Source organism: Phaethon aethereus, assembly GCF_964289735.1.
Source record: "Phaethon aethereus genome assembly, chromosome: 1".
Classification (NCBI taxonomy): Eukaryota; Metazoa; Chordata; class Aves; order Phaethontiformes; family Phaethontidae; genus Phaethon; species Phaethon aethereus.
This window is the reverse complement of record NC_138575.1, coordinates 36,410,213-36,425,955: the sequence shown is the minus strand read 5'-3', so window position 1 is coordinate 36,425,955 and position 15,743 is coordinate 36,410,213. Positions and strand designations below refer to the sequence as shown.

The 15,743-nt window shown below is 42.4% G+C and overlaps 1 protein-coding gene across 1 annotated transcript in view; it reads left to right on the top strand.

Moving 5' to 3' along the window:
• The first annotated feature begins 670 nt into the window (after nucleotides 1–670).
• Nucleotides 671–15,743, top strand: part of LRIG3 (leucine rich repeats and immunoglobulin like domains 3) — a 41,484-nt gene continuing 26,411 nt past the window's right edge. The window contains exons 1-3 of the mRNA XM_082014009.1: nucleotides 671–1,055; nucleotides 8,342–8,413; nucleotides 8,659–8,733. Coding sequence (XP_081870135.1) covers nucleotides 853–1,055; nucleotides 8,342–8,413; nucleotides 8,659–8,733 — 350 coding nt within the window. The 5' untranslated portion in view covers nucleotides 671–852. The remainder of the gene's footprint in view (nucleotides 1,056–8,341; nucleotides 8,414–8,658; nucleotides 8,734–15,743) is intronic.

Here is a 15,743-nt window from a genome sequence, read left to right as displayed (position 1 = left end):
ATAATGGGCTTAATTACGGTGTCTGGACGAGCCGCGCAGGACCCGGAAGGCAGGAGTTAACCTCACCTCACCTTTTACATGCCAGTGACCCCAGGCTTGGCTGGGAACCTGCTGGGGCCTCTGGAGCAGCTTCTGCATTGCCCCGACTCGCGCTAACCGGCGCGACGGCGAAGGGAAACCCCGCGCGGGCAGGGCCCGGAGCCCTCTCCTTCGCGCCTCGGCCCGCCCGCAGCGCGCACCGCTCAGGGCACCCAGGGCCGGCTGCCCGCGCCCGCCCGCCCCCGGAAAAGCCGGGGAAGGCAGCGAGGGCCCACACGTGCGCCCGCCGTGCTGCGAGGCCAGCCGTCGGCCGCTCCCCGGGGCGGGCAGCGGGCCCGCGGTGCCGCCGAAGCGGCCTGACAGCAGCAAGGCGCGACGCCAGCCCGCCAGCCCACCCGCGCCCGGGCCCGCCGTCCCACGGCCCCAGCCCCAGCGCCGCGGGGCCAGGCCGGCCGCCCCCGGGCAGCGGCGGGGCGGGCGGGGGTTGCGGCTGTCACATGGCAGGGGGAGGGGGCTGCGGCGGGGCGGGCCGCGCTCGGGGCTCCCCCGGCCGGGCGGAGGCGGGCTGAGGCGGCGGAAAGTTTGCGGAGTGGCTGGCGGCCGGCGGCGCTGCGGGCCCCCACGTTTTCCCCCTTTTTTTCTACACCACACCCCCCCCCCCCACCCGGCCCCCGCCTTCCCCCCTTGGCGACGGCTCCGGGGCATGAGCGGGAGCCGCCACCCGCGCTGAGAGGCGGGAGGTCGCGCCGCGCCCGGCTCTGTCAGTGAGGGAGCGCCAAGGACGGGAGCGCGGGCAGCGGCTCCGAGCCCGCCATGCCCCGCCGGCCCCGCGCGGCGCCCGCCGCCCTCCTGGCGCTGCTGCTGCCCCTGCTGTTGTCGCCGCTGGCGCGGCTGGGGGGCCGCGCCGCCGCCGCCCGCTGCCCCGCGCCCTGCCGCTGCGCCGGGCACCTCGTCGCCTGCAGCCGCCTGGAGCTGAGCCGGCTGCCCGAGCGGCTGCCGCGGGGGGCGGTGCAGCTGTGAGTATCGGGGCGGCGGGCACGGCGGGGGGCTGGGGGGTGCTGGCCCGCACCCGTCCGCCATCTTCTGCCCCTGGGGACCGAGGTACCCGGCAGAGGCCGCGGTCCTATCCGCGGGCGGGCTTTGGGGAGGGAAGCGCGGGTTTCGTGGCGGCAGCGAAGCGGGAGGTGCCGGCAGCGAGGTGCGCAGGGCAGGCGTGGGGCGGGAGTGGGCAGCGCCTGGGGCCGGCGGCCGGGCTGTCAGCGGGGGCGGCCGCGGCGGGCCAGCGTCTCTCGGGCGGGGCTGGCGGTAAGCGCCCGGGCTGAAATCGGGCCCGGGAGCGCTGCTCAGTGTCCTGGGAGGGGGCGGAAAAAAGTTCTGATGGCTTTCTTGGGAAACGTGCAGTAGTAATCAAGTTGCTGTTGATTTGTATGTCGGGAAAACAGGTCTCGGTTTTATCTGTGCCCTTCTTCATCTTCATTCCCCGGTAGTTTTGGCTTTAATGATTTTACTAACGCAGGAGCTTGCCCCGCTCGGTCCGGGAGCACAGATTCACTGGATCCGCAGTAACGCGTGCTGAAATGCCATCTGTAGAAAATTTACTTTCAGTGACAAACTTTTATGGACAAAGCATAAATTATGGCAGCCTTCTAAAAGTCTGAAAATAGCTAAGGGACTTTTCACATTTGTTTTTAATCTCTTGTCACTCTGCGATCTTCTGTATTAGTCGTATTAATTTTCTATTACATTTCCAAAGCAGATTGAGATAAGGACTTTAAAGTAAACAGGAAGACTTTCAATTAGTTGTGGCTAATTCTGTTCAATTGCCTCGTCTGGAGGTCATGCTGCTTTACTCATGAAATGTGGATGGCCGTATTGACACCATATGGAACTGAACATAGGAATGGCTCTGGGAGTTGAATGTTGCCAGGAGTGGTATAGGAAAGTGTGAGGGGAAAGAAACTTTTTTTTTTCTTTTTCTTTTGCCTTATGTGATTGAAGCATACGAATCAAATACCGGATCTGCTTTACATTCAACAATTGGTTTTACTTCCTATTAAATTTCATCCGTCCTGTTCTTTTGAACTATTTCAGTACTTTGTCAGCTAAGTTTTCTGACAAAGCATAAGGCTTTTTTGATACTAAGCTAAGCTTCATAGTTCAGTTTCTTAGCTTACTTTGCCGCTGTTAAGTTAAAAATCAGGTGTGACAGCATGCTAAACAAAGAAAGGGAAAAATCACAGAACTTTAATTTTCAGAGTTGCTTTTAAAAGCATTTTGCATTAGCAGTAATTCAAATTTGTCTTTTCCACTTACATTACTGAGAGACAATAAAACACATTGCAGGGCTTTTTTTGTTAGCACAAGGGAGGTTTTTCTAATTAAAATTCCCTTGGTAGTGTAAATTGTCCTTATGTAAGTTCACATTCCTTTAAAAGTGTGAGAAAATAAGTTCCACTTGTATAAATAAGCTTTGGTCTGTTGTAAGAAACCCTGCTGTGATTACTCATTGGACAGCTGTGTCGCTCGCTCTTAAACTCACAGGAGTACATCTTTGTAGGTGTCACCAAACCATGTGGTCTGGCCACTTTTGTGTAAATATTTCTTTTGTTTGTGTCAAATGCCTTAGAAGTACCCTGCTCTTTCTTCCTTCCCCTCTTAATAAGAGAAGAAGCTGCCTTGTCTGTTACCTTCAGCTACTCCAGTACTTGGAGCTGGAATTGCGCAATCTGTAAGGTTATAATGCGTTTCAGTTTTACATACGCAAAAAAGATTTGACTAGCCTGGATTATTGTTGCAACAAACTGTGCACTTACAAATTGTAAAAGACTGTTTATGAATTTTATTGGTATATGTTTACTGTGTTTTCCATGGAAGTCCATAGTGGATATAGCCAAAGGCTAGTAGTTTAATTGCAGGCTTTCCAATCCTCTGTAGAAAACAACAACTATTACACCATGTTCTCAACATACACAGGCGAGATCTCCCAATCAGGAGAGTGAAAGCTCTTCTGCCTGAGAATGTCTAGGCCGATGTTGGGCTTTACACCTTCATCTCTGCCAATCTGTCTACTTGCCCAGATGGAGAACGAGTTGGATAAAGTTGGGTTTGAAGCTCTGTTTCACTCTTTCATGCCTTTTGTGTTCAGATCCCCCAGTGAATAAAATGAAAGTGTCTAATGTGGAAAGGCTGCATGACCTCAGAGTGAACAAGGAGGGAACTAAAAAAAAAAAAAAAAAAAAAAGAGAGCCGGAGTACTAGTTATGTCCCTTTCTTTTTGGTGGCAAGTGTGAGGCTACCACACTTTGCTGTGTACCAAAGTGGCTTCACAAGATGGGGTGTAAACAGGCTATAATTGCCAGCTTTACTATGATTTTAGCCAAAAATACCATCTTCTGTAACCTAGCCTTCATGGAGGGTAACAGTCTGCTGAAAACTGATAAACATTTGTAATGGCTTTGCATACAAATAGTTTTGAAGTTAGATTTCCATTTACTCCCAGGATGTGTGTCCCGAGATTTCAAGAATGTGGCTTTGTTAGAGCTGATGTAGCAGAGCTGGAGGCGGAGGGAGGGAAAGGAGAGCGGTGAGCGTTGGCCAGTGTCCTCCGTGCGTGCAAGCTCCCGGTGGTACTTGCTGTACCCCTCGCCAGGTACACCGAGGAACGCTAAAACTGTCGGTGGGGTAGGAGGGAAAGTCTGAAAGATGGTTTTCACTTGTGTTTGTATTACATCTTTAGTATTTACATTTTATAAATCCTCTAGTTCTCCACCAGAATTGCCAGAAAAAAGGGCCGTATGGTTTTCACAGCTGTTTTTCAATATTTTCCAGACTTAAACTTGAACATAGCAAGCTGATTTATGAGTCACTTTGGATCAGTGTCTTAAAACAGCTACAGCCTGGCTTTTTGTTTTTCAGCGCTCTTGATTTCTGCTGAATTAGCAGCTCTATAGGCCCCAGTGGGACTGATTAAGAAGCTGTTGCTGGATTTGCATTTTAAAATTTGACTTGGGGCTCAGGTTTCTGAGTTCTCTAAGGAAGATGATGATAATTGTGACTAAGTGTTGTAAATTAACTTAGAGTCTAAAAGTTATATTTATAAAATGTGTGAAGAAACACTTGCCCTCTCTCTTCATACATTAGGCCTTTCCTTTCAATTTTTTATCACACAAACATTGATGTTCAGAGTTATGTTTCAACTTTCTAATGCAGAGGCTTGTGAGTTACGAAAGACGGTCATACGAACGTAATGGAATATAGAAAATGGTTCCATAAAACAGGTTCTTAAAGGGCCTCAAAAACTATGGCATGCTTTTTCAAGTGCACGCAATTCTACCTAAATGCTCAATCACTTTTATTAGAAATCTGAGGTGAAGAACGGGTATATACACTTTTTATTGTTATAAGGAATTTCTTAATACAGATCTGATTTCTGAAGTTTCTGAGTGCATTCACTGTTATATCTTTCATGGCTTTTGAAATTCTAGTAGCTAAAATAATCACAGAGGACATTTTCTCCCCATTTGTAGTGTGGTTTCAACAGACAAGGAAAATTCAGAAATGCAAAATGCATAGTAGTAATCCTAGTCTTTTAATGTTGTCAGTTCCATTTCTGTGAAGGAAAAGTACAGATTCATTTTCAAACCTTTTCTTCGTACTTGTTTTAAGATATGTTGAGAAATGCATTGGACTGAAATGTACTTGTAGCTTTGTGACAGGGATGATAGGTTTTTATATTTTAAAAATGCCTCAGATCCAGTGTTAATAAGTTTCAAAAACTTCTATAGGTTTAAACTTCACTCTAGAATATTAGTAAAAGACAAATATTTTGACTCTTGGTTCACTTCCAACTACTCTGATTTAATTTAAAAGTGTAACTTGCAAGGCTTTTTCTGAAGTTTCTCATCCCAGTAGTACTGAAATAATGTTTAATAAAATTCATATTTTATCCAGCAATTGGTAGACAAGCATGTATACTGCTGTGTCAGTATTTTCTGGAGGTTTTTTTGTTGTTGTTTTGCTTTGGGTTTTTTTGCAACTTGTCTTTGACAACCTGCTATAAGTAAACTAGGAATGAAGAATATGTATGTATGTATTTTTTAAAGTTGGTGCTACATGGAAAATCTGAGGGTATCTTTAGTGTTAAAAAACAAACACAAAAAATTAGTTTGAAACCTAGTGTAAGTTGTTACGCTCACGGTTGCCTTGATAGACTCCAGATGGATGTGAGCTTGAGCTATGAGTGAAAGTGTCTGGCTCCAGTGTGGTGATCATGCACAGCAGTGGTTGTAATTGCAGGATTTTTATAGTTTAAGGACTCTGCCAGAATTTTTTTTTTTTTAACATGTTATAACTCCAGCAGAACAAATCTACTCACGTCTGTTACTGTCTGGTAGGTCCTTTAGGCGAACATGTTTTAAATAAAGCTTTTGCAGGTTTTTTAGATGAAATGAAGAAATGCAGGTTTTTAGCACTAATGTTGAAAGCTCTTTGTTGAAATAATTACTGATTCCTAAGTCTTGTCTGAAGCATGAAGACCAGTAACATACTGGGCACTAACAGCCATAACTTCACTGAATTTTGGCTGTTTATTTGCATAGTTCTTATAATCCCTACAGACTAAAGCCAAATACTGAATTAAGTTTAAGGGTAAAAATTGTCTCTGCTCTGTCTGCTTTAAAGGATCAAGTTAGAGTCTCGTCTAGATCTTTGTAACAGCATATGTTTTTCAGTATTTACATTTAGGAATGCGGTATGAGATTTTCAAATCTATGCAACTGATGTCTTCAGATGTTAAACAAAGGGATTTTTCTCCAGTCTATGGCCAGATGAATGTTTGCACTAGATTTTTAAGCAGTGAAAGATGCAGTCCTCTAACTCAAGTGTGGTTAACCTCATTTTCAGGAGAACTCAAAATCATAATGATGAAACTAACATTTGTGGGTTTTTTAAAAATGTTAACACCGTATTGGTTTGCCATCTTTAAGAGGAAGACCTGTAGGGGTTTAGACACCTGGATGAAGGTGCAGATATATATTAGGTGCTTGAGTCCAGAGCTGAGTCTCAGAAAACATCCCTGCCATGGCCACCTGAAGGTGGTAGAGAGTGTTCCCCTTCTCTAGGTGTCTCCCCCCAGCCCTCATTCCCCTTTTTTTGTGCTGGAAAATGCCTTTCGCACCTGTGGGTCTGCCCTGTGCACGCTGCTGTGCAGCCCTGCTTGGGAAACGGAGCGCGTATCTCCTCCCTGCCCGTGGCGGCGAGCCAGGCGCCGGTGCCGCAGCTCCGCAGCCTGCTGGGCCTGATCCAGTTGGCTGGCGCAGAGCACACCTCATAACCGAGTGCTGGTGGTACCCCTCGTCACGCCCGTACGTGCTGGGGATGATTTTTAATGTTTGATTTTTATTATTATTGTTCTAACTGCTGAGTCCAGGGGAGGAAAGGGATGATGGAATTGTCCTGGCAATACTGAACAAATACTGCGTAAAGCACCGAATAGTTGGGGGAGTCTAAAACATGGTTTTACCACCCCTGTCTGCTGTTGGAGAAACCTAGGTTTCTGCCTGGCTGGGTTGCAGCATTACACCTGTGTCCAAGGGTATGCAATAGTGGGTGCAGAAGAACCCAGTTCTCTGGATCTGCAGTTGTTCAGGCTTTAGTCACAGAGCAGAACACCTAGCACAGACCCTGAACCTGGCTTGATTTAAGCCAGTTCTGATCTGTGTGCAGCAAGGATATGCTGATGATCAGGTTTCTTCACTTCCAGAACTGTAGGTGGAGCGTAGACAGGCCTGTGTTTGGCATGCTCAGTGCAGGTGACTGTACTGAGTCATGTTATGTAGGAAAGGTAAGGCATCCCAGAGCTTCCTCATAGATTCAGCGTGAAATAACACTTCATGCCCGCGTGGCTTCATGAGGACCCCAGACATGTTGGATGACTCTTCAGTGCTTAACTAGCACGGGGAAAAGTGTCATGAAGTGTGAGAAATTTCTTTGCCTTTGCCTGATGCTGCAGCAGCTCGCTGCTGAAGTGTGCTGATGCAATTCTTTATACGTCTGTATTGCAAGCTCTCCCTGGAGGGAGTTTAAGAACTCCTTAAAAATAGTGCAGTTTTTGTTTGTTGGCTTGGATAAACTCGGTGTTGTAACATCCAGTGAGCTCTTTGCAAATGGCTGAATTGGTGCAGGTGAGGTAGGGACACACTGTAGTATGGGAGCAGGAAGGTGGATCAGTGACTGAGAAGGGGGAGGTCTTCAACAGGGCTAGCAAGACCAGCTGTGAATCTGTACCACTTGGCAGATCTGTGTAGATGTGCAAGTTTGAGTTTCTGTAATTAGCTGTAATTAGCTCTGTCTTCTATTGTATAGCCATTCCTTTACTTCTGTGATGTTTCCAGTACTTCCGAGGGTACAGCAAAAGTTTCTTAGGACTCTATTTTATGGTATTGTCAAATGATTGAGAGGATATATGGTGAAGATGCATGGTGTCTGTAGGGAAAATAATGTCTTGACAGTGATCAAGAAAATGCGTTGCATTCTTAGTACCCTGGCTTGCTTTGTAGCAAACACTGCAAAGACGCTAACAAGATTTCTTATGAATTGCAGCAATATGTTTTTGGGATCTTCAGTATAGTGTCACAAGCTGTGTAGCGCGGCACAAGCTAAGTGCTTGAGCTACTTCTTGAAACGCGATTAAGTGTGGAATTAATGTGACTGTGTCTGAATTAATAGAGACATCTTAAAACTCAGAATAGAATTAGGCCTTTCTATGTCTGTTTGCTTCTGATACTGATTTTTTTAAGATCCCCATTGAATTTGGTTATGTAAGAATGGAGTCCTGAATTGTATGAGAGCGTGGAAATAGGATTGAGACTTATAGGCAGTTCTCATTGTGTGCTTACAATCTGTGCGTTGCTTTAGAGAAGTATTGGTTTATGAATTTTCCTTGTAACCAAGAGTTTGCTTTAGCCAGATCTTCTGTTGTGAAGGGATGGGGGAGAGGGGTTGTTGGTGGTGTATGAGAGTCAAAATCTTAAGAGGTTTTTCATGGGTCTTACACACATCATAATGAATAGTTCTGAATTGTTCAGAGGTATAGGAAATTCTTTGACTCTGTGGCAGTGATCAAGGTACATTTATTTGTATCTGGTATACTCAAATGAGTTTCTATTCTAATTTTCCTAATATAAAAGAAATTTTTTTTACATACTTAAAAGCAAATGATAACACTATTTTGATTGAAATTATATTGCTTTGCCTGATATTTTATAGCAAATCTGACAGGCTGTTTATTTTTGTAACCTCATAGGGACTTAAGTCACAACAAATTATCTTCAATCAAGACCAGTCTCTTGGATAACCTTCATAGTCTTCAGGAAGTGTAAGTTAATTTGTCTTAATTCACAAAAAAACGCAACCAGTGTTTGTGTATGCTAACTGTATAGTTATTTCTCTAGCAATAATTGGTTGAACAACTAAGATGTTTGCTGTTCTGATGTTTTATATTAAGTGAAACTGGAATTAGTTTTGAATTTTTGGAGTGACATTGTTTATCAGTTTAGCAAGTCCAATGTATGTACTTCTGATTAACATAAAGGCTGACTCTCCCTTTTCTAATATTAATAGGAAGTTGAACAACAATGAACTGGAGATCATTCCAAATTTGGGACCAGTCTCTGCAAATATAACTCTTCTGTCTTTGTAAGTAAATCTTACTCTTGTCCCTAGTCAGTAGAACTAACTCTACAGGGTTCATGGAAATATGTGCATTACAGAGATTAAAGTGAAATAATTGGAAATAGAGCAGCTTGTGGTTAGGAAGTTGATTATGCCGTATTATTTAGCAGGTTGTTTAAAATGTGTATAATTGAGCTTAATCCTTGTACTTTTTATGCTTCCCTCAGATACAAAGACTGCATTAGAATTAATTTATGTTGTGGTAGTGCCCAGAAGCCTCAGCCCTGTTGTGCTAGGCACTGTACAAACATTAGTAAACGTTATACAAACTTGTACAATGCAGACTTTAAAACAAGAATTATACTCTATCATTATGCATCTTGGCTGAAATCCCACTTGTGTTAAATCATGGCAGAATTCCATTAATTTCAGTGGGCAACATGGGGAAATACCCTTGAGACGCAGCTTCAGGACAAGTATCTGGGTTAGAACATGTTTTGCCAGTATCTTTAAAACATCTTTTTGAGCCTATTTTAATGTGTGGCATGATTTTTTTACGGATGCAGTTAATACACACGATTGTGACACGATTATGTCTGTGTTCATTGTTTTGTTTGAAAGAAATTAGTGGGTTAGTTGGTGGGTCATTGGTAATGTGAGTATAAAGTTGTAAAAGGCAGATAACCAAAACAGTTGATTTTAAGGGAAATTTTATTCCTGAGGTTTTCACCTGAAATCAGTTTGATTTTTTTTTTTTCTGTGATCTAATTTCTTTAAATTGTTGAAGGAACTGTTAACAAAAATAGTTGCTATCATAGTATTAATTGGAAAAAAGAAAAGACACACTTTTCATGTGTGGGATTTGGGTTTTATCAATGGGAATCTAAAGTGTCTAAAGCTAGTAATGTGTAGCCCTCTGGCCAAATCCTGCCCTTGAATACAAATTGCAAGTTACCTTTCTTGAAGAAGCCTGAAGGGTTAAAACAATACAGTAAACTTTGGAAAGCTGTTCAGTTAATTAAATTGATCACTGTTCAATTGCTTACATCTGGTGATTTATAGGGGTTTGTTTTTACTCTAGGCCCAGGTCAGCTAAGTCAGCTGGTGCAGCCGCTGTGTCTGGACTGCTCTGTTTGAATAAGAACTAAGTGACATTTGATACTGATGTGGTTTCTTACAGATCAGAATCAGAAAAGAATGAAAGAAAAAGCAGATGCTGTCTGACAAATAACTGTTGAATTTAAGCACATCTTCTATTTTGCATTAGTGCTGACATTGTTTTTACACTGGCGTAGCATTCTGTAGTTTAAGCATCTAATTGATCTAAAGGATTTTTTTTTTTACCACCTTGCTAAGGTTTTTTTTTTACCACAGGGTTGGAAATACTAACATAATAAAGTGGTTTATATCCTCCTGCCTTACTTCTGATGAATACAAAGTTGAAAATTTGTTTTAGCATCTCCTCTAGTTCTTCTCAGGGAAACTTAAATAGTTTAGATGAAAATAAAATCATCCTTCTGCAGCTGTGCAAAGATTTTTGTACTCCTTTGGGAGAATAAATGAAAATCAGTCCCTGCTGGATTCATTGTTCCATATCCTTAGGTCACTAGCTTGGTTCATTTACTCAGGTGGTCAAACGTGGAAAAACCTTTGTTAGATCTGTGCTCTGCAGTATATATGCTGACACTTAACAGGAGGGAAAAAAAAAAAAAGAATATTTCTAAAAGCTGTTATCATACTACCAGTCTGGTTTAAGTTGGTCTGGTTGGGTGCTAGCTTGTTCTCATTCTAATTTCCATTACTTCTGTGTGGTGATGGGAGATGACTGAATGTGTGTTCCAGATGAGATTTAATATCTATTCTATGACCACAGCAGCGATTCCTTGAGATTAATATGGTAGAAATAATTCATTGAGTAATTTAAAGGTTTTACATTAACTTATGAATGTCATTGTATAATAGTTGAGACATTGTTCTGTATCAAAATAGATATAGAACATAGAATTAGAGAGTGGTATTGCATTGTTAAAAAAATAAAGCTTCATGTTTCTTTTACAAAGGTTTCTCTTTAAAACATAGAATAGATTCATTTAGGTTGGAAAAGACCTTTAAGATCATGAAGTCCAACCGTTAACTTAAATGCTGCCGAGTCCACCACTTAAACCATGTCCCTAAGCACCACATCTACATGTCTTTTAGATGCCTCCAGGGATGGTGACTCCACCACTTCCTTGGGCAGCCTGTTCCAGTGCTTGGTAACCCCTTCAATGAGGAAATTTTTCCTAATATCCAATCTAAACCTCCCCTGGGGCAACTTGAGGCTGTTTTCTGTTGTCCTGTCACTTCTTACTTGGGAGAAGAGACTAACACTCACCTCGCTACAACCTCCTTTCAGGTACTTGCAGAGAGCAATATGGTCTCCCCTGAGCTTCCTTTTCTTACAGGTTGGAAGTTATTTATGTGGAGATGTTAAATCTCATTTTACGGAAAAGAATATAAATAAAGAAGACTGTAAAAACATACAGCAATTGTCTGGCATAAATATATATATAATATAATGGTATCGTAGATGGACAAATATTCAATCTAATGATACTTTTGTTTAGAAGTAAAAAAATATTTTCACTTATTTTTTCTGTGCTGGATGTTATTTGGAGGGCTTGAATTAAACTGAGTTAATATATCTAAGTCATGCGAACAGAACACATATGGAACAATTAGAACATAATTTTTAGAACCACTCTTCAAAGAATAACTGTAATCGAAACATCTGATGACTTTCTTCAGGATTTTAAACTTATATGAAAGGAGCTTGTGGAACCTTTCCAAAACAAACCACTGTTTCCTTGTTGAGTCTTTGTTCTGACTTTCAAATAATAGCAGAAAAGAGGGTGCTAGTCTTCTGAAACTTGATTTGATTACATGTCTTATGAGACACATATACGTTGGTTCATTACTGTCACTTGAAAAGCCAGTTGTTTTTTCCAAGGAGTCTTCAAGGAATGCTTTGTAAGTGGTGCCCTCCATTCTTGCCAAAATCTTCATTGTTGAAGAAACTCTCTTCTTGCAAGAATTTTTTTTCACTTCTTAGTACTTGTGTCTCAGCTGTGGAGCTTTAGAATTTCACCTGTTCTGCAAGAATTTTCTTGCCCTGCAAAGGAAATTACACTGCTGGTGTGTCTAAAGAGAGTAATAGTGCAGGTATCTCCATACAGCACTGTATGTCTGAGTTCTTTGAGCAGTATAAACAAGCATGGGTGGATTATCATGTTAGTGTAGTTTCCATTTCTGGAGCTACCTCATTTCTAGCTATCTAATTGATATTTATTTAGCTTAGATATTTACATACTGTTGAATTATGCAGGGTAAACATACTCAGAGCAGTAGATGTTCCCAATCTCATGGTCATGGTCTGTCTATAACGTGAAACAATGGTGCCAACATTTAGTTTTTATGGATGCCAGTTGAGAGTTTGAACACCATGGGAGAGAAAAGTATCAGGCAGGCACACACCCCCTACCACCCAGGGAAGACCTTATGTCTGTGTGAAGTTGTATACAAGTACATGCAGGTGCACTCTCATTACATGGCTGGAGATGCATCTATGATTTTGTTCATGTGATGAGTATGTATCCTGTCATATGTAGCATAGGAAACCTTCTGAGCCTCCTGGGAATCTGCAAACCGCTGTGAATTAAATAGGTGGTACTTTGTGCTAAATCTGGTCAGGAGGCCTTAGGTCGTGAAATTGTGATAGCTTGCTGACACTAACGGTTACAATATGTTCCAGACAGAGCAAAGAGTAGGATTCATCTTCCCTACCCTAAATTCTTGAAAGTTTGACATTGTAAGCATGAGTTGCTAACTGTAGATCCTCTTCAGGATGAACGCACAAGAAAAGGCTCTTTTTGAAGCGATTTGTCTTCCCTGAGATAGTTCAGATGATTTTCCTACTGAAGCCCATCTAGATATCTATTTGAAACTAATTTTTAGATGTCTAAAGTTAGGTTCCTTTTGAAACATCTAGCCAATGTACTTGGGCATGCCTGTCTTATGGTGATGTTACTTGCTCGAGGAATGGGCCTGTGTGAACCTCATGAGGTTCAACAAGGCCAAGTGCAGGGTCCTGCACCTGGGTTGGGGCAACCCCTGGTATCAATACAGGCTGGGGGATGAAGGGATTGAGAGCAGCCTTACCGAGAAGGACGTGTGGGTACTGGGGGATGAAAAGCTGGACATGAGCCAGCAATGTGTGCTCACAGCCCAGAAGACTAACCATGTCCTGGGCTGCATCTGAAGAAGTGTGGCCAGCAGGTCACAGCTGAGACCCCACCTGGCGTCCTGCATCCAGCTCTGGAGCCCTCAGCACAGGAAAGACTCAGCTGGAGCAGGTCCAGACAGGGGCCACCAAAATGATCAGAGGGATGGAACACCTCTCCTATGAGGACAGGCTGAGAGAGTTGGGGTTGTTCAGCCTGGAGAAGAGAAGGCTTCGGGGAGACCTTCTTGCAGCCTTCCAGTACCTAAAGGAGGGGGCTTATAGGAAAGATGGGGACAGACTTTTTAGCAGGGCCTGTTCCGACAGGACAAGGGGTAATGATTTTCAACTAAAAGAGGGTAGATTCAGACTAGATATAAGGAAGAAATTTTTCACAGTGACGGTAGTGAAACACTGGCACAGGTTGCCCGGAGAGGTGGTAGATGCCTCGTCCCTGGAAACATTCCAGGTCACATTGGACGGGGCTCTGAGCAACCTGCTGTAGTTGAAGAAGTCCCTGCTCATTGCAGGGGGGTTGGACTAGATGACCTTTAAAAGTCTCTTCCAACCCAAAGATTTTATGATTGTCTCTCTCAGCTTATTTGACCATCTAAGTAAATTATTTGAAATTGATGTTGCAGGTTGTTCTTTTTGCTCAGCCACTCAACCCTTTTTCCTGTCTTCTGTGAGAAAAGGCGGGAAGAGAGCAGTTTATCAAGGCATAAAGAGGCAAGTTCAGCCATTTGCTGGAAACTGCCAGCTCTCCAGTCAGCACAGTGGCTCTAGCCAGGAAGCCAGGTCACACACCTATTGTGCTTGACAACATAACTTAAACTTTTTGGGAGGATACTGGATTTAACAACTGATTGCCAGAAATCTATAACATACAGATACCATACACAGTAATACTGTATTCATCTATTCCTAGAACTAAAATATGTTACATGTTTCCTAATTTACATTCCTGAAGTGCTTGTAAAAACAGTTAAATGAATGTAGAATTGCTTTAAACATTTGTGGTAATTTTATGTTGGAAGATTCTGCAGTTCTGGGAGAATAAACAGATTATTTTTCGTTGTTTCTAGATAGGTGGATCAGTTTTGTGTCAAGTAGAGAAATAAGCACTAATTTATTGGAGAAGATCTGCAAGTTTTAGTGTATACTAGGCTTCATAGATAAGTTCTGAAATTTTAAAATTATTAGAAGAGCTCCGGTTTAGCTTTGTGTCTTACTATATTAGCTCCTTCCTGTTACCTTGCTTAGTTGCTCATTAATCCTGTTTTCAGTCATCAGTAAAATTTCTTCAGTGGACAGCATGCTTTGTTCTAATCTGAATAAAGTCTCATTGATGGAAGGCCTGGTTACAAAGTGTTTCTTGAGGTTGGTCAAGCACTGTGCTATCAGGCAGTGGAGACAGAGCTAACTCCGATGCGAGACAAACCTTTAGTACGTGGAACTTCTGATAAAAACAACCTCTGTTGCCAGAAAGATACTCTTCCAAAATTTAAATGTGCACTGTCACATCCTGGCTTTGATTAATCGACATACAGCTTAAATGCCTATCTAACTTTATGCATAAATACAGTTACTGAAGAAAAGTGGTGATTAATCCCTTACACTATTGAGAAGGCATTCTCTTGTAGTAGCATGTCCATTTCTTTTTAAAATGTGGAAAAGTATATTTAAGTGTGTTTTGTCATAATGGGCATCCCAGATTATGCTTCAGATAGTCATCTTGAGAATTAAAATTTAATTAATTGAAGCAAGCATGAAAAACAGATTATGCATTTGCCCCAGCTAGCAGTGTGGAAATAAGAGTTACAGTTTGCACTGTGTGGCAGTATCTTAATGAGGAAGACTCATGAGAAGGGCTTTCTGTAAAGATAGAAGTTTTTTTTCTTAATCCTTGTTTGCAGGATTGTTTGCAGTAGGGGTAGGTGTGAGAAATCTACCTGTTTGTCATCTCACAGTAGGCTGTGAGCGGAAGCTGTTTGTAAAATCCAGGAGAACGCTGTCTCAGTTCACATTTAGAAAGCTACAGTAACAAGAAAGAAGTTTAGACGCAACTCCTGAAAATGAAAGCTTACATTCAGTAGGAGTGGATGCCTTTCCCTTCTATGCTTGCCAGAGAAAGTGGTATTGTGTGTTTATAAAGCTAGCATACTAAACTGAAGTCTGGCTCCCAATATTAAGGAAATGTTGGTCAAATATTTTACATCCTTGTCATCTCTTCAGCTACCACTTTATTATGGGAAGGATTAAGATTTGGATGCTGCCTGGAAGAGTTTGTTTTGAAGAAGGATTGAAAGAAAGGATAGAGGAATGCCAGACTGGGCTTCAGGCATAAGGCTACTTGGAGAAAGTCCCAAAAATGAGAGTGGTGGTAAACCATGTGTGACTTGGGCTGAAGTTGCAAGCAAAAAACTAAAGCGAAGCAACTTACTGGAATTAGTTCTTGCAGTCTTTGACATTTGGTGTGGAGACTAAGAGGAAGTAAATGAAAGAATTTGAAAAGGAACCTGTCTTAGTCAGAGTTGCAGACATGGAAACTAGATTTTTATGGCAACAATTTAGGCTGAATGATGGGAAAGAGAAGAAGTATGTAGAAACCCAGAGCTGGTTGTAGCAAAAATATAAAGTAGTGAGAGCCTAGACGAATGCTTTTGCAATGAGAATGGAAAAGAATGCAAATCTTATGCGCTATTTGCAGTGGAAAAATATGTCCTGATTTTCTGATCAACAGTGTTAAAGAAAAAGATGAATTAAAAAAAATAGT